Consider the following 18,591-nt stretch of genomic DNA (forward strand, 5'->3'; position numbering starts at 1 on the left):
ACTGTGAAGGACTCTCCTTCTAAACCTCTCCCCTCACCTGAGGAGTGGTCACCCTCAGGTTAAACTACCACCAGTCATCTCTCTCCAATGAGAGAGCAAGCCTATTGTTCATTAGGATGATGCCACTTTACCTTTATATGGAATAAGGTCACATATCACATTGAATGGTGGAAGAGCCTTGAGGAGCCTCCTACTATTCCAATGTAATGGTTCCCTTCTTGATGAATAAATAACACATCAAAATAACCAAGTCTCAGGCAGATAGGGTAGTGAAGAAGGTATTTGGTATGCATTTCTTTATCGGTCAGAGCATTGAGTGTTGGAGTTGGGAAGCCATGTTGTGGTTGTATAGGACATTGGTTAGGCCACTTTTAGAATATTGTGTGCAATTCTGGTCTCCTTCCTATCGGAAGGACATTATGAAGCTTGAACAGGTTCAGAAAAGTGGTAGAGATTGGTACAATTACAACATTTAAAAGGTATCTGGATGGGTACATGAATAGAAAGGGTTTAGAGGGATATAGGCCAAGTACTGGCAAATGGGACTAGGTTGGTTAGGATACCTGGTCGGCATGGACGAGTTGGACCGAAAGGTCTGTTTCTATGCAATACATCTCTATGATTCTAAGATCTGTAAGAATTAGCAGCTTGTGATCAGTGAGTGTTAATAATTACAATTTGGAACAGCCACATGAAATCTGCACACTGCACTACCAAGCCTAGAAACATTTGTATATCTTCTTCTTGGTCAGCCTTACTTTGGTAGTTCATTGATCCATTCCAGTAACACTGGACAAAGAACCATTGTCAATTGATAACCCATCTTGTGGTGTGTGAGACAGTATATTAATTCACTATTGCTCTTTCAAACTAATGTTGGAATACTATTTCATCACTATTCATTCCAAATCTTTCTCATTGATCGGACAGTCTAGATCTGCTCATCTAGCAGTTGTGTTATATTCATTATGAAATTCTTCAATAGGAGTACTATATTTCTGAGGACCAGATTCCAGTAGACCATGCACACAGATCACCTGAAGTTACTGGTGAACTGATCTCCTCGTTTTCAAAAAACGCAAATGCTGGATATATAAAATTAAAATTAAAAACATTTGAGATACTTATCACAGAGGAGGCTTTCAGTTTGATCTTCTTACATCAGCATGTCCATCATCAGTATTAACATATTCATTTGCATTGTACTATATTTCTCTTTCCATAGATGCTGAATATTTCCACTATTTTGTATTTTTAGTTCATATTTATAGCACCCACTATATTGTCCTTTAATTTTGGTATTTCTCACAAGTTTATCACAACTTCCTTGCTTTTGAACTCTGTGCTGCTATTTATAAAGTCCAAGGTCCTGTGAGCTGCTTTTTGGACTTGCTGCCTCCAATTATTTCTACACATATACAGCTCAGATTTTCCATCGCTGCTCTTTTTAGAATTATTCCTTTCTACACTCTGTTCTTCCTACCGAAGGGAATCAGTTCATGCGTTCTGATGAAGAGTCATATTGGACTTGAAATGTTAACTTTGTTTTTTTTTCTCTCTGTAGTGGCCCCTAAATTTGATTTGTTCCTCTAGCACTTTCTGTTTTTATTTTGAATCAGTTCATTTTTCCTTGCATTAAATTCCATCTGGTCACTTGTTTGCCCATTTCTTTTGATGTTTACTCTCCATGTTACAGTTCTCAATATTTTCAATTATTGAGTTAGCCACAACTTTTGATTTGGTGCCCTGCGATCTAATACATATCAGAGAGAACACAGGTAACATCTAAACCTTGGCAAAGACTACAATACACATTCCACCAGTCCAAAAAAGAACCATTCACCATCGTTTACATCATTTTTCACCTGTGTTTTCATCACTGTCCCTTTTATTCCATGAACACTAACTCTACTCACAAGATTGCCGTGTAGCATTTTATCATATGTCGTTTGCAAGCCCATGTGCACCACATAAGCATTATTGGCCTCATCCTGTTACCTCATCAGGAAGCTCAAGCAAGTTGATTAAATATAGTTTGTTTGTATTAAATCCATTCTGACTTTCATTAATTAACTCTTGCTTGCCTGGTTGACTGCTGTTCCTGATTATAATTTATAAAGGCTTCCCCACCACAGAGGTTAAGCTGCATGGTCACTATTTGCGGCTTGTCCTTATTTCTGTTTTGAACAAGTGTAACATTGTAATTCTAGAAATCTCTGGCACCACTCCAGAATCAAAGGAATATTAGACAATTGTGGCCAGGAACTCTGCAATTTTTTTGCCATATTTCCCTCAGTATCCTTAGATACATCTTACCTGGTTCTCATGACTTATCTTCATGGTGGTTCAGTGCTGCCTCACAGCACCAGGGACCCAAGTTTGATTCCAGCCTTGGGCGACTGTTTGTGTGGAGTTTGCACATTCTCCCTGTGTTTCTCTCTGTGGGTTTCCTCCCACAGTCCAAAGATATACAGGTTAGGTGAATTGGCCATGCCAAATTGCTCATAGTGTTAGGTGCATTAGTCAGGGGTAAATGCAGGATAGGGGAGTGGATCTGGGCAGGTTACTCTTCGGAAGGTCGGTGTGGGCTTGTTGGGCCAAAAGGCCTGTTTCCACACTGTAGGAAATCTAATCTTCATTTAATACATCCATCCTAACTATTACTCTTTCCTTCAACTTTTATTCCAAGTGTCTCAATTAATTATAAAGAGGTCATTGACCTGAAACACTAATGTTGTTTCTCTCCACACATTTGATGAGTTTTTCGAGTGTCCTTAATTCAGATTCCAATAACCACAGTATTTTCCGCTTGCTACCTCCTGTTTCACTATGACTGGGGCAGCTTCTTCTCTGGTAAAGACAGGTGCAAAGTATTTTATGCGTTACTTCAGCCAAGTCCCTGCCAATTTGCACAGAGCTCCTTTTAGGTTCCTATTAGCTCCATCCCTTCTTTTGTTATCATTTTACAGTTTATAAATATACAATAGATGTTCAAATGCCCCTTTATGGCAGTTGTTAGTCTGTTCTAATGTTTTTTTGCTTCTCTTGTTTGTTTTATGACTTTCCTTCTGAACCTTCTTTATTGATCCTGATTCCCAATTGTATTATTCACCTGTATCTGTCAGGTGCACACATTTTATGCTTCAACTTGCTCTTTAACCTCTTTATCAACCACAATTCTATGGTAGTACCAAAGTGTCTCCTCTTTAAAGGTAGCCCAATACTTAATTACAGTTTTCTTACCAATCTTCATTTCCATTTGTGGACTGCCACATCTTTCTCACTGCACTGAAATCTGCCATTCTCCACTTAAATAATTTTGGATTGTGCTTCATATTTTCCACAACCAACCTAAATCTTCAGAAACGATGATTAACAATGCCTGTACTGACACACGATCTATGCTACTCCCAAGGATGAGGACCAGCATTGCTTCCTTTCTCATAACATAATGATATTTTGAAAATTCCTTCGAACATTCAAGGACTTTGTTGTCTCTGCCGTTTACATTGTTGCCAACCTCTTCTTTATCATTCTTTTATGCCTCTGTAATTACCCTGCACACTTGTTCCTCTTCCACTTTCTCTCCAGTCGGTGCCCTACAAAATATGCTCAGTAATGAAGTGATTCCTTTATGGTTTCTGAGGGCCAGCCAAATAGATTATGTTCTTGACCCCTCTGTCTCTCTCTAACATCTGCAATATTCTCTTTTATTGATACTGCCACCTCCCCCCATTTCCTATTTACCCTGAATATTGAATACCCCTTTTTGAGCCAGCTTTCTGGTATTATTGCAACATTAAGTTCACCTTTGGCTATTTGTGCCTGCAGCTCACCAACCTTATTTACCACACTTCACATATTTGCATTCTTGCACAGTAAATCTCATTCATGAATTAAAACAGAAAGTGCTGGAAAATCAGCATCTGTCGAGACAGAAACAAATGACTCTATGAGCGATGGTAGATTACTTTTAAAAGTATTCAGGAGGAAGAAGAACAAAAAGGGGTTACGGTAAAAGTGTTGGATACATTAAATGACAAAGCTGACTTGGAACAAAAATCAAAGAGAGTGGTGATGGTTCCAGTGAAAAGCAAACAGTTTTCCAGCTAAAGAACAGAGAGTGCTGGAGAAACTCATTGAGTCTATGGAATCCAGGGAAAATAAAACAGAGATTCTTCAAGTCCAGCATGACACTTCTTTCAGATTTATAGCATCTGCAGTATTTTGCTTTTATTTGAGCATTTGTCCAGAATAAGTGCAAATGGCAGAGCGATAAGCAGCACTAGCCATAGACTCATAGATTCATACAGCCTGGAAACAAACTTTTCAGTCCAACTCAACTGTGCCAATCAAGTTTCCCCAACTGAACTAGTCCCATTTGCCTGCATTTGCCAAAAGCAAGAGAAACAAGATTAAGACTGGTGCATTCCAAAAATAAATGAGGTCAGAATCCATGGTTGAAATTGTTCAACTAAGTGTTGAATCCAGAAGGCTGTAAAGTAACGAATTTAGGCTTTGTTACATTTCCTCGAATCTGACCCTGCCTATTACCAATTTCTTACTCAGGCGTTACATGCATTTCAACATTCCCTTTTTCCTGACTTTTCAACCAACCAGTTTCCACATTCAAAGGAGTACCTTCTGCGATTTTCACCAGCCCCAGCAGGAAGCATCATCCTTTCCACCACTGTCAGCATTCTGCAAGACCATTCCCTCCGGGATACCCTTGGGTCCACTTCTCCATCATTCCTAATGCTTCCTCACACCCGTATGGCACTGACAGTGCAATCACTAAAGGTTTAACATTTGTCCATTCACCTCTTCTCATCTTCACTGTTGAAGGCCCAAAACACTCTTGCCGGGTGAAGAATTGTTTTAATTATGCTTTTTCAATCTAGTCTACTGCATTTGCTGCTCACAACGCTCCTTTGCTTTGGTGAGACTGCACAGGCAGACTGGGTGACCGCTTTGCACAGCAGTTCTGCTTTGTCTGTAGGAATTACCCCTGACCTTCTAGTTGCTTACCGTCTTACTCCCTTGCAAACATTTCTGTTTTGCAACAGTTTTCCAATGAAACGCAACTCCAGTTGGAAAAAGAACAACTCATTTTCTATTTAAAAACTGAAAGAACTGCAGGTGCTGTAAATCAGAAACAAAAACAGAAATTGCTGGAAAAGCTCCACTGGTCTGGCAGTGTCTGTGAAGAGAAATCAGAATTAATGCTTTGGGTCAAGTAACCCTTCTTTAGCACTAACATTTTATATTTAGGTGTTTACAGCATCTAAATCTTAATATTGAATTCCTCAGCATCAGAGCATGACACCCCTGCCCACTGCACCCTAACCACCCACTCCCCTCCCCACCCTGAAGTCCACAATGATATTTTTTTGTATCTGTTGACTTTGCTCTCAGCAATATCTTCTTTTCAGGCCTTCATTTACATCTCTCTCTCTCCTTCACTACCATTAGCGATGCTTTTATCTTTTGCTCTGCTCACCTTCTATTCCAGTCACTCCTCCTCTTCCTCTATCAATAGCACACAAACCACATTTTCCAACCCCTTTCAGTTCTGAAGATGAGTTAAATTGGACTTGAAACATTAACTCTATCTTTCTCTACAGGTATTGCCAGACCTGCTGAGTTTCTCCAGCAGGTTTTCCATAAACATAAAACAATACAGCACAGGAAAGGGCCTTTCGGCCCATGATATTGTGCTGAACATGACGCCAAATTGATCTAATCCCTTCTGCCTGCCCTTGATCCATTTCCCTCCATTCATTGGATGTTCATGACCTTGTCTAAAAGTGTCCTAAACATCCCTATCGTATCTGCCTCCACTACCACCCTGGCAGTGTAGTCCACACTCCTACTACTCTCTGGGTTAAAAACCTGCCCCTCATATCTCCTTTTCACTTTCCCCTCTCACCTTAAATGCACGCCCTGTAGTATTAGACATTTTAACTCTGAGAAAAAGATGCTGACCGTCAATCCCATCGATGCATCTCATTATTTTATCAACTTCAATCCAGTCTCCCCTCAGCCTCAGAGAAAACAACCCAAGTTTTTCTCGCCTCTCCTCATAGCTTATATTCTCTAATCTGGGCAGCATCCTCTTCTGCGGTCTCTCCAAAGCCTCCACATCCTTCCTGTAATGTGGCGACCAGAATTGATGGCAATACTCTAAGTGTGGCCTAACCAAAATCTTATAAAGCTACAACCTGACATTTTGACTCTTGTACTCAGTTCTCTAACCAATAAAGACAAGCATGCCATATGCCTTCTTAACCACCCTAACTACTCACATGGCCACTTTCAGGGAGCTATGGATTGAATCCCAAGATCCCTCTGTACATCAATGCTGTTCAGGGTCCTGCCATTAACTGTTGTGTGTGCATTGTGCTGCCATTGTCTTACCAGACCATAGGGGCTGCTCTCTTATTAGAGAGAAGTGACTGGCAGTGATTTAATCTGAGGGCCACCAGACCTCAGGCCAGGGAAGAGGTTGAGAAGGAGAGTCCTTCATGGTAACCTCAATACTTTACATTAACATTTGATTTCCCAAATGCAGGACGTCACACTCTCCCAGATTAAACTTCATCTCCATTTCTCTACCCATGTCTGTGACTGATCTGTATCTTTTGAAAACCTTCTACACTATCCACAACTTTACTGATCTTTCCAGCTTTATTTCAGATTTCCAGCATCCACAGCTGCCTACTTCCACTTATATGAATCCCACAATGTTTTGTGCACCTGGGTTGTCTTTTATAATATCACCGGTACCTTCTGGTTCCCAATACTGGGCTAATTCATTTTAACCCTCCTCCCCATTGCCACTAATACATTGCTGCTCTGCCCAGGTACAATCTGTCCAGCTTGCAATGGGTCCCAACTCTTAATCATTAAGTCATAGAGATGTACAGCATGGAAACAGACCCTTCAGTCCAACCCGTCCATGCCGAACAGATATCCCAACCCAATCTAGTCCCACTCGCCAGCACCCGACCCATATCCCTCCAAACCCTTCCAATTCATATACCCATCCAAATGCCTTTTAAATGTTGTAATTGTACCAGCCTCCACCACTTCCTCTGGCAGCTCATTCCATACATGTACCACCCTCTGTGGGATCTTGCAGAATTTATTGTACAAAGGAGGCCATTCAGCCTATTGTGCCCTGCTAGCTCTTTGATCAAGCAACTTTGTTGGCTTGTTAACCTTGGCTTTACGTTGGATTTACACAAGTCCCTCATCATCAAGATCCCAGCATTCTCAATATTGCTAGTCATTGCTCTAATGAATGCCAAACTACTGTAGACCCAGTACCTCCGCTATCCATCATGTACTGCAGATGAACAGTCTCACTAACATCAGCAGTTGGATACCCTCTCATAAACTTTTAAGACTATCTCTACCTTAAGAAGAACAACTTGCATTTCTGTGGGGATTCCCCAACTGCTGACTGCCTTAAAGTCAGTTAAGCACATTATAATGCAAGAAACACCAATCAATTTTCAAAGTTAAAAATCACACACCAGGTTATAGTTCAACAGGTTTATTTGGAAGCTTTCACAGCGCTGCTCCTTCATCCACAACCACCTGATGAAGGGCTTTTGTCGGAAACGTCAACTCTCCTGCTCCTCCGATGCTGCCTGACATGCTGTGCTTTTCCAGCACCACTCTCTAATCTGCAGTCCTCACTTTCGCCTGATTTTTAACTTTGTCCACCCCAGTTCAACACCGGCCCCACCTCCAAGTCAATCAATTTTCACGCAGCAAGATCCCATTAGCAGAAATGTGATAAAAGTCTGATGTTGATCGGGGAATAAATATTGTCCAAAAAATAAGCTTTTCTTCCAAGTAGTAACACTGGGATGTTCCCGCTCCCTGAGAGGATTTTGCACATACGCACACCTGGAGATTATCGCTATATTTACAGCGTGAGCTGTTTGAGGGTGTTTCTGCTCAGGTTTGTCTGCTGTAAGCCGGAGCAGGATTTCGAGCACCCTCGCCAGTCTCGAAGCATCAACGGAGTCAGGCGGAGCGCTGTGACCCATCAGTTAGTATTACCCAGCCCGAGGAAAGGAACCGAACAGCACCGATACCGACAGCGAGCAGGACATTGGAAACGGCTACCCGTTCCTAGCTCCCGGAAAACTTCTCCCAGCGACTCGCCAGCTCCTGGTACCGGGCAGGGGATTGCGATGGAGATGCTTTTAAACCTCAGGAAAGGTTTTGAGTCTCTGCTCTCGGGGTCGGAGTTGTAGTTCGGAGAGAGGGCTGCCTCTGGGGTTTGGGGTCTGGGGGATATATTTGGTGTCATTTGGGGGTCACTGGGCTGAGACTGGGTCCTCTTCCTCAATTGCGGAGGTCCCAGTCTCTGGACTGGTTTTGGAAAGTCTCTGGTGTATGGAGATTTATTTAGTATCTTTTTCTGGACTTCGGGGGTGAAATGGGGTAATTTGGGGTTAAAACCGGGTCTAGTTTATTTGTGGCCCTCTGCCCAGGTTTAATGTCTCAGTGACGTGTTTGCGGGGTCTGTGTCTGAAGGGACAAGGTTTGGATTTCTCGGGTTCGTTTTGGGCGCCCCTCCGTTTAAGGAGTGGGTTTAGGGAGGGGGGTCTCTGGGCAGGACTTTGGTAGGGGGGGTCCCTGAGCTGTGTTTGGGGAGGGGGAGGGTTGTCCCTGAGCTGTGTTTGGGGAGGGGGGGGGGGTTGTCCCTAAGCTGTGTTTGGGGGGGGGGGGGGGGGGTTGACCCTGAGCTGTGTTTGGGGGGGGGGGGGGGGTTGACCCTGAGCTGTGTTTGGAGGGGGGGGGGTTGTCCCTGAGCTGGGTTTGGGGAGGGAGGGTGTCTCCGGGCAGTGTTTAGGGAGGGGGTTGTCCCTGAGCTGTTTGGGAGGGGGGGGGGGTGTCTCCGGGCTGTGTTTTGGGGGTCCCCGGGCTATATTTGGGGAGGGGCTGTCTCTGGGCAGGATTTGGGGGTCCCTGCGCTAGGTTTTGTGTCTCAGGGTCGGGACGGCTCTCTGGTGTCCGGGAGGCGGTGAGATGTGAGGGAGTTTTGGGAGGGGACCCCGGGCCAGGGAGATGCCGGCACTGCCCTCACTCTCTGGCATCCCGGGAGTTGCAGAGATGAACAATGTGAGTAGCAATGAGACCGAGCCGGGCTCGCAGTCGCAGGGACATGATTTAGCCGCTCTGATTCTCGGCACTTTCCTGATCCTCCTGATCACCGCCGGGAACTTACTGGTCTGTCTCAGCGTTTGGACCGAGAAGCCGCTCCGGACAACCACCAACTTCTTCATCGTCAGCCTGGCGGTGTCTGACCTCCTGCTCGCTGTGCTCGTCCTCCCGCTCTATGTGTACTCACAGGTAACAGGGAGAGGGGGCAGAGTCCCACAGCAACCCCCTACACCCCCCCCCCCCCCCCCAACACACACACACTCAGCCCCCACCAACACCCCCCCAGCACACACTCACCCACACACCGTGACCCCCCACATACACCCCCTACACACACACACAGACACACACACACTCACCACCCACATACAGCCCCCCACACACACTCACCCCTCACATACACCCCCCAACACACACACTCACCCACACACACACTCACCTCCCCACATACAGCCCCCCCACACACACACCGTCAACCCCCATATACACCCCCCCACACACACGCACACACTCACCCACACACACACTGTCACCCCCTACATACACCCCCAACACACACACCGTCACCCCCCACATACACCCCCCACACACACACACGCACACACACACTTACCCCCCACATAGACCTCCTCAACACACACACTCATCCACACACATACACTCACCCCCACACATAGACCCCACACACACACACACCATCACCCCCCACACACTCCCCCACACACAAACCCACACACACAAACCATCACCCCCCACATACACCCCCCCACACACACACTCACGCACACACACGGTCACCCCCCACACACACACACACCCACACACACACTGTCACACCCCACACACCCCACACACACACACACCATCACCCCCCACATACACCCCCCACACACACACAAACATACACTCACCAACACACACGGTCACTCCCCACATACACCCCCCACATACACCCTACACACACACACACTGTTACACCCCACATACACCCTGCACCCCCCCCACACAACCCCCCCCACACAACCCCCCCCACACAACCCCCCCCACACAACCCCCCCCCACAACCCCCCACACACACCCCACACACCCCTGCCAGCCCCACACCCAGCCCCACACCCAGCCCCACACCCAGCCCCACACCCAGCCCCACACCCAGCCCCACACCCCACACACACCCCACACACACCCCACACACACCCCACACACACCCCACACACACCCCACACACTCACCCAAACACACTGTCACCCCCACATACACATCACTCACACACACACACACCGTCACCCCCTACATACACCCCCCCCACACACACACTCACCTACACACACCGTTACCCCCCACATACACCCCTCCACACACACACCCACACACCGTTACACCCCACATACGCCCAACCACACACACTCCGTCACACCCCAAATACAGCCCCCCACACACAAGCACACCTACACACATACTGTCACCCCCCCACATACACCCCACACACACACCGTCATCCCCCACATACACCCCCCCATATACACCCCCCTCACACACACCCACACACACACACATACACCCCCCCACATACACCCCCCCACATACACCCCCCCCATGCACCCCCCCCATGCACCCCCCCCATGCACCCCCCCATGCACCCCCCCCATGCACCCCCCCCCATGCACCCCCCCATGCACCCCCCCCATGCACCCCCCATGCACCCCCCCATGCACCCCCCCATGCACCCACCCCCATGCACCCACCCCCATGCACCCCACCCATACACCCCCACCCATACACCCCCACCCATACACCCCCACCCATACACCCCCACCCATACACCCCCCCCATACACCCCCCCCATACACCCCCCCATACACCCCCTCATACACCCCCCCCATACACCCCCCCCATACACCCCCCCATACACCCCCCCATACACCCCCCCCATACACCCCCCCCCATACACCCCCCCATACACCCCCCCGCCCCCCCCCCGCACCCCCCCCCCCGCACACCCCCCCCCGCACACCCCCCCCCGCACACACCCCCCCGCACACCCCCCCCGCACACCCCCCCCGCACACCCCCCCCGCACACCCCCCCCGCACACCCCCCCCGCACACCCCCCCGCACACCCCCCCGCACACCCCCCCGCACACCCCCCCGCACCCCCCCCCCGCACACACCCCTCACCCCCCCCCACACACCCCGCCACACAACCCCCTACACCCCCTAAACCCTACCCACACAACACCCACACACACACACCCACACACCACTCCACACACACCCCCTCCCCACACCCCCTCCCCACACCCCCTCCCCACACCCCCTCCCCACACCCCCTCCCCACGCGCTCCTCCCCACGCGCTCCTCCCCACGCGCTCCTCCCCACGCGCTCCTCCCCACGCGCACCCCCCCACGCGCACCCCCCCACGCGCACCCCCCATGCTCACCCCCCTACACACACCCCCACACCCCTCTCTCTCACACCCCTCACCCACGCACACACTCACCCACACACACCTTCACCCCCACATACACCCCCAACACACACTCCCCACCCACACATACACACACCCTCACTTCCCCCCACACACCTTCACCCCAACACACACACCCTTACTCCCTGCCCCCCCACACAATCCCTCACCCCCCACACCCACCCTCAACCTTCCCCACACACATCACCATCACCCCCCATACACACATCACCCCCCCATACACACATCACCCCCTTATCCCCCCCCACACACATCACCACCAACCACCCCACACACATCACCCCCAACCCTTCCACACGACACCCCAAACCCCCACAACATCTCCCACCCTCCACAACCCCCATCCATACACTGCACCCCCCCACATAATGCCCACCCATACACAATGCACTCCACTCCCCCACACAACACCCACACCCCCAACAACACCCTCACCCCCACACAATACTCCCAACAACACATCTCCCCCACACAACACTGCCCACACACAACACAACCCCACACAACTCACCCGAAACAACACCCCAACACAACTACCCCAACCCACCCAGGAGGACACCATCCCACAGCACCCCACATCCCCACAACATACAACCACACAACCCCCATTCCCCCTACAACACATCAACCACCCTGGGGTAGGGGAGGGATTCTCTATGCCAAAGCGAGTCCCAACTCCCCGGGGGTGATTGTCCCAGAACGTTGGGGTGGGGGCAGGGTAGAAGGGGCACAAGCCCCAGCATGTTGAGGGTGAGGGACACTGATCCCTCAGGTGGAGGGAACCGGGTTCTGGGGTGTAGAAAGCACGAGGAAGAAGTGGAAAGTAATGGAGCTCCTTTAAGAGCCCAGACCACTGATGGGTTTCAACACTTTATTTTTTAATTGTCTCAACCGTGTTTATACAACCTTCAGGTGGAAGCATGAGCTGATAGAGATTTTATTGTTGCATTATCTAATCCTGAGGTAAATTAGCTTACATTACACTTTTTTTTAAAGGACACAAGAGGGTGATGGTGGAGGGTTGTTTTTCAGACCGGAGGCCTGTGACCAGCGCTGCGCCACAGGGATTGGGGCTGCATCCACTTTTGTATTTATATAAATGATTTGGATGAGAATATAGAAGGCATGGTTAGTAAATTTGCAGAAGACACCAAATTTGGCAGGATAATGGACAGTGAGAAGGTTATCTAAAATTACAAAGAAATCTTGATTAATGGGCTGAAGAGTGGCATTGGAATTAATTCGAATAAATATGAGGTATTGCATGTGGATAAAACAAACAAGGGCAGGACTTCTACAATTAATATTCAGGCTTTGGGTAGGGTTGTAGAACTGAAAGACCTAGGGTTCAGGTATATAGATCTTTGTGTTACAGGTAGACGGGCTGGTTAAGAAGGCATTTGCCCTCATTGCTCAATCCTTTGCGTATAGAAGTTGAGATGTCATGTTGAGGCTGCACAGGGCATTGGTGAATTCTCTTCTAGAGTACTGTGTCCTGTTCTGGTTGCACAGTTATAGGAGAGGGTTCAGAAGAGGTTTACCAGCATGTTGCTGGAAATGAAAGGTTTGAGTTATAAGGATAGGCTAGGACATTTTTCACTGGAACATAGGATCAGGTGCTCTGACCCTCTCAGTTATAGGATCAGGGGCACTGACCCTCTCAGTTATAGGATCAGGGGCACTGACTCCTTCAGTTATAGGATCAGGGGCACTGACCCTCTCAGTTATAGGATCAGGGACACTGACCCTCTCAGTTATAGGATCAGGGGCACTGACTCCTTCAGTTATAGGATCAGGGACACTGACCCTCTCAGTTATAGGATCAGGGACACTGACTCCTTCAGTTATAGGATCAGGGGCACTGACTCCTTCAGTTATAGGATCAGGGACACTGACCCTCTCAGTTATAGGATCAGGGGCACTGACCCTCTCAGTTATAGGATCAGGGGCACTGACCCTCTCAGTTATAGGATCAGGGGCACTGACCCTCTCAGTTATAGGATCAGGGGCACTGACCCTCTCAGTTATAGGATCAGGGGCACTGACCCTCTCAGTTATAGGATCAGGGGCACTGACTCTCTCAGTTATAGGATCAGGGGCACTGACTCCCTCAGTTATAGATCAGGGGCACTGACCCTCTCAGTTATAGGGTCAGGGGCTCTGAACCTCTCTCAGTTATAGGGTCAGAGGCTCTGAACCTCTCTCAGTTATAGGATCAGGGACACTGACTCCCTCAGTTATAGGATCAGGGGCACTGACCCTCTCAGTTATAGGATCAGGGACACTGACCCTCTCAGTTATAGGATCAGGGACACTGACCCTGTCAGTTATAGGATCAGGGACACTGACCCTGTCAGTTATAGGATCAGGGACACTGACCCTCTCAGTTATAGGATCAGGGACACTGACCCTCTCAGTTATAGGGTCAGGGACACTGACCCTCTCTCAGTTATAGGATCAGGGACACTGACCCTCTCAGTTATAGGATCAGGGACACTGGCCCTCTCAGTTATAGGATCAGGGACACTGGCCCTCTCAGTTATAGGATCAGGGGCACTGACTCCTTCAGTTATAGGATCAGGGGCACTGACCCTCTCAGTTATAGGATCAGGGGCACTGACCGTCTCAGTTATAGGATCAGGGGCACTGACTCCCTCAGTTATAGGATCAGGGGCACTAACCCTCTCAGCTTTAGGATCGGGGCACTGACTCCCTCAGTTATAGGATCAGGGACACTGACTCCCTCAGTTATAGGATCAGGGGCACTGACCCTCTCAGTTATAGGATCAGGGGCACTGACCCTCTCAGTTATAGGATCAGGGACACTGACCCTCTCAGTTATAGAATCAGGGACACTGACCCTCTCAGTTATAGAATCAGGGACACTGACCCTCTCAGTTATAGGGTCAGGGACACTGACCCTCTCAGTTATAGGGTCAGGGACACTGACCCTCTCAGTTATAGGATCAGGGACACTGACCCTCTCAGTTATAGGATCACGGACACTGACCCTCTCAGTTATAGGATCAGGGACACTGACCCTCTCAGTTATAGGATCAGGGACACTGACCCTCTCAGTTATAGGATCAGGGACACTGACCCTCTCAGTTATAGGATCAGGGACACTGACCCTCTCAGTTATAGGATCAGGGACACTGACCCTCTCAGTTATAGGATCAGGGACATTGACCCTCTCAGTTATAGGATCAGGGACACTGACCCTCTCAAGTTATAGGATCAGGGGCTCTGATTCCCTCAGTTATAGGATCAGGGGCACTGACCCTCTCAGTTATAGGATCAGGGGCACTGACCCTCACAGTTATAGGATCTGGGGGACTGACTCCTTCAGTTATAGGATCAGGGGCACTGACTCCTTCAGTTATAGGATCAGGGGCACTGACTCCCTCAGTTATAGGATCAGGGACACTGACCCTCTCAGTTATAGGATCAGGGACACTGACCCTCTCAATTATAGGATCAGGGACACTGACCCTCTCAGTTATAGGGTCAGGGACACTGACCCTCTCAGTTATAGGATCACGGACACTGACCCTCTCAGTTATAGGATCAGGGACACTGACCCTCTCAGTTATAGGATCAGGGGCACTGACTCCTTCAGTTATAGGATCAGGGGCACTGACCCTCTCAGTTATAGGATCAGGGACACTGACCCTCTCAGTTATAGGATCAGGGGCACTGACTCCCTCAGTTATAGGGTCAGAGGCTCTGAACCTCTCTCAGTTATAGGATCAAGGGTACTGACTCCCTCAGTTATAGGATCAGGGACACTGACTCCCTCAGTTATAGGATCAGGGACACTGACCCTCTCAGTTATAGGATATGGGGCACTGATCCTCTCAGTTATAGGATCAGGGGCACTGACCCTCTCAGTAAAAGGGTCAGGGGCTCTGAACCTCTTCGTTATAGGATCAGGGGCTCTGATTCCCTCAGTTATAGGATCAGGGGCACTGACCCTCTCAGTTATAGGATCAGGGGCACTGACCCTCTCAGTTATAGGATCAGGGGCACTGACCCTCTCAGTTATAGGATCTGGGGCACTGACTCCTTCAGTTATAGGATCTGGGGCACTGACTCCTTCAGTTATAGGATCAGGGGCACTGACTCCTTCAGTTATAGGATCAGGGGCACTGACTCCCTCAGTTATAGGATCAGGGACACTGACCCTCTCAGTTATAGGATCAGGGACACTGACCCTCTCAGTTATAAGATCAGGGACACTGACCCTCTCAGTTATAAGGTCAGGGACACTGACCCTCTCAGTTATAGGATCACGGACACTGACCCTCTCAGTTATAGGATCAGGGACACTGACCCTCTCAGTTATAGGATCAGGGGCACTGACTCCTTCAGTTATAGGATCAGGGGCACTGACCCTCTCAGTTATAGGGTCAGGGGCTCTGAACCTCTCTCAGTTATAGGGTCAGAGGCTCTGAACCTCTCTCAGTTATAGGATCACGGGCACTGACTCCCTCAGTTATAGGATCAGGGACACTGACTCCCTCAGTTATAGGATCAGGGACACTGACCCTCTCAGTTATAGGATATGGGGCACTGACCCTCTCAGGTATAGGATATGGGGCACTGACCCTCTCAGTAATAGGGTCAGGGGCTCTGAACCTCTTAGTTATAGGATCAGGGGTTCTGATTCCCTCAGTTATAGGATCAGGGGCACTGACCCTCTCAGTTATAGGATCAGGGGCTCTGACTCCCTCAGTTATAGGATCAGGTGCACTGACCCTCTCAGTTATAGGGTCAGGGGCTCTGAACCTCTCAGTTATAGGATCAGGGGTTCTGACCCTCTCAGTTATAGGATCAGGGGCTCTGGCCCTCTCAGTTATCGCATCGGGGGTCTGTGACCTCTCAGGTATAGGATCAGGGGCTCGGAACCCCTCAGTTATAGGATCAGGGGCTCGGAACCCTTCAGTTATAGGATCAGGGGCTCTGACCCTTTCAGTTATAGGATCAGGGGCTCTGACTCCCTCAGTTATAGGATCAGGGACACTAACTCCCTCAGTTATAGGATCAGAGACACTGACCCTCTTAGTTATAGGATCAGGGGCTCTGACTCCCTCAGTTATAGGATCAAGGACACTGACCCTCTCAGTTATAGGATCAGGGGCTCTGACTCCCTCTGTTATAGGATCAGGGACACTGACCCTCTCAGTTATAGCATCAGGGGCTCTGGCCCTCTCACTTATCGCATCGGGGTCTGTGACCTCTCAGGTATAGGATCAGGGGCTCGGAACCCCTCAGTTATAGGATCAGGGGCTCGGAACCCCTCAGTTATAGGATCAGGGACTCTGACCCTTTCAGTTATAGGATCAGGGGCTCTGACTCCCTCAGTTATAGGATCAGGGACTCTGACCCTTTCAGTTATAGGATCAGGGGCTCTGACTCCCTCAGTTATAGGATCAGGGACTCTGACCCTTTCAGTTATAGGATCAGGGGCTCGGAACCCCTCAGTTATAGGATCAGGGACTCTGACCCTTTCAGTTATAGGATCAGGGGTTCTGACTCCCTCAGTTATAGGATCAGGGGCTCTGTGACCCTCTCAGCTATAGGATCGGGAGCTCTGACTCCCTCAGTTATAGGATCAGGGACACTGACTCCCTCAGTTATAGGATCAGAGACACTGACCCTCTCAGTTATAGGATCAGGGTCTGTGACTCCATCAGTTATTGGATCGGGGGTCTGTGACCCTCTCAGTTATAGGATCGGGGCTCTGACCCCCTCAGTCCCAAGAGTGTAATGCTAAAAAGCACAGCAGGTCAGGCAGCATCGGAGGAGCAGGGGAATCTACGTTTCGGGCATAAGCCCTTCACCAGGAATTAGGCTTGTGAGTTGGGTCTGAGGGATAAATGGGAGGGGGTGGGGTTGTGGGGAAGTAACTGGGAAAGCAATAGTGGATGAAGGTGAGGGAGAAGTTGATAGGTCAGGGGGGCAGTGATGAACGGGTCTGCAGGGCGGTACCGAATTGCAGACTTGGGACTGTGGTAATGTGGAGGCAGGGGAAATGAGGAAGCTGTTAAATTCCACATTTATCTCATATGGTTGCAGGATCCAAGGTGGAATATGAGGAGTTTCTCCTCCAGGGGTCGGGTGGTAATGGTTTGGCAGTGGGCTGGTGGTGTGTGTGGACCTGATGAGGGAGTAGTGGAGGGAATAGTCTTTTTGGAATGCTGTTAGGGATGGGGAGGGAAATATATCTCTGGTGGTGGGGTCCATTTGGAGGTGGCGGAAGTGGCGGAGGATGATATGTTGTATGCGGAGGTTGGTGGGGTGAAAGGTGAGGACCGGGGGTGTTCTATCCTTGTTGCGTTGGGAGGAGTGGGATTCAAGGGTGGTCATGCGGGAAGTGGAGGAGATACGCTGGAGGGCATTGTCAACCACGTGGGAAGGGAAGTTGCAATCGTGGAACAAGGAGGCCATGATCCAGCGCATCTCCTCCACTTCCCGCACCACCGCCCTTGAACCCCGCCCTTCCCAACGCAACAAGGACAGAACTTCCCTGGTCCTCACCTTCTATCCCATCAACTTCCGCATACAATGCCACCTCTGCCACCTCCAAAAGGACCCCACCATCATAAATATATTTCCCTCCCTCAGTGTTCCGAAAGGACCATTCCCTCTGTGACGCTCTCATCAGGTCCATTCCCCCACCAGCCCACAGGTTTTGCACTTTTCCCTGCCACCACAGGAAGTGCAAAACCTGTGCCCACACCACTCCTCTCACCTCCATCCAAGGCCCCAAAGGATTCTTCCACATCCATCAGAAATTTACCTGTACCTCTACCGATGTCATCTACTGCATCCATTGCACCCTGTGTGGTCTCCTTTACATCGGGGAGACAGGATGTCTTGTGGATCATTTTAGCGAACATCTCTGGGACACCCGCACC

At 49.3% G+C, this 18,591-nt stretch overlaps 1 protein-coding gene across 4 annotated transcripts in view; it reads left to right on the top strand.

Annotated features, from left to right (window-relative positions):
• Positions 1-8,949: 8,949 nt before the first annotated feature.
• Positions 8,950-18,591, top strand: part of LOC122557749 (D(4) dopamine receptor-like) — a 44,076-nt gene continuing 34,434 nt past the window's right edge. For 2 of the 4 annotated variants that reach the window (XR_015760145.1, XM_087996460.1), the window contains exon 1: positions 8,950-9,372. Coding sequence is in view for 3 of the 4 variants with exons in the window: in XM_087996460.1 (XP_087852586.1) it covers positions 9,088-9,372 (285 nt within the window). In the remaining variant the exon portion in view is untranslated. The remainder of the gene's footprint in view (positions 9,373-18,591) is intronic. The other 2 variants (XM_087996461.1, XM_087996458.1) reach the window with 2 other exon arrangements.

The sequence above is a fragment of the Chiloscyllium plagiosum genome, unplaced genomic scaffold (genome assembly GCF_037043375.1).
Source record: "Chiloscyllium plagiosum isolate Xiang-an unplaced genomic scaffold, Cpla_swu_hap1 HiC_scaffold_18, whole genome shotgun sequence".
NCBI classification, from domain to species: Eukaryota; Metazoa; Chordata; class Chondrichthyes; order Orectolobiformes; family Hemiscylliidae; genus Chiloscyllium; species Chiloscyllium plagiosum.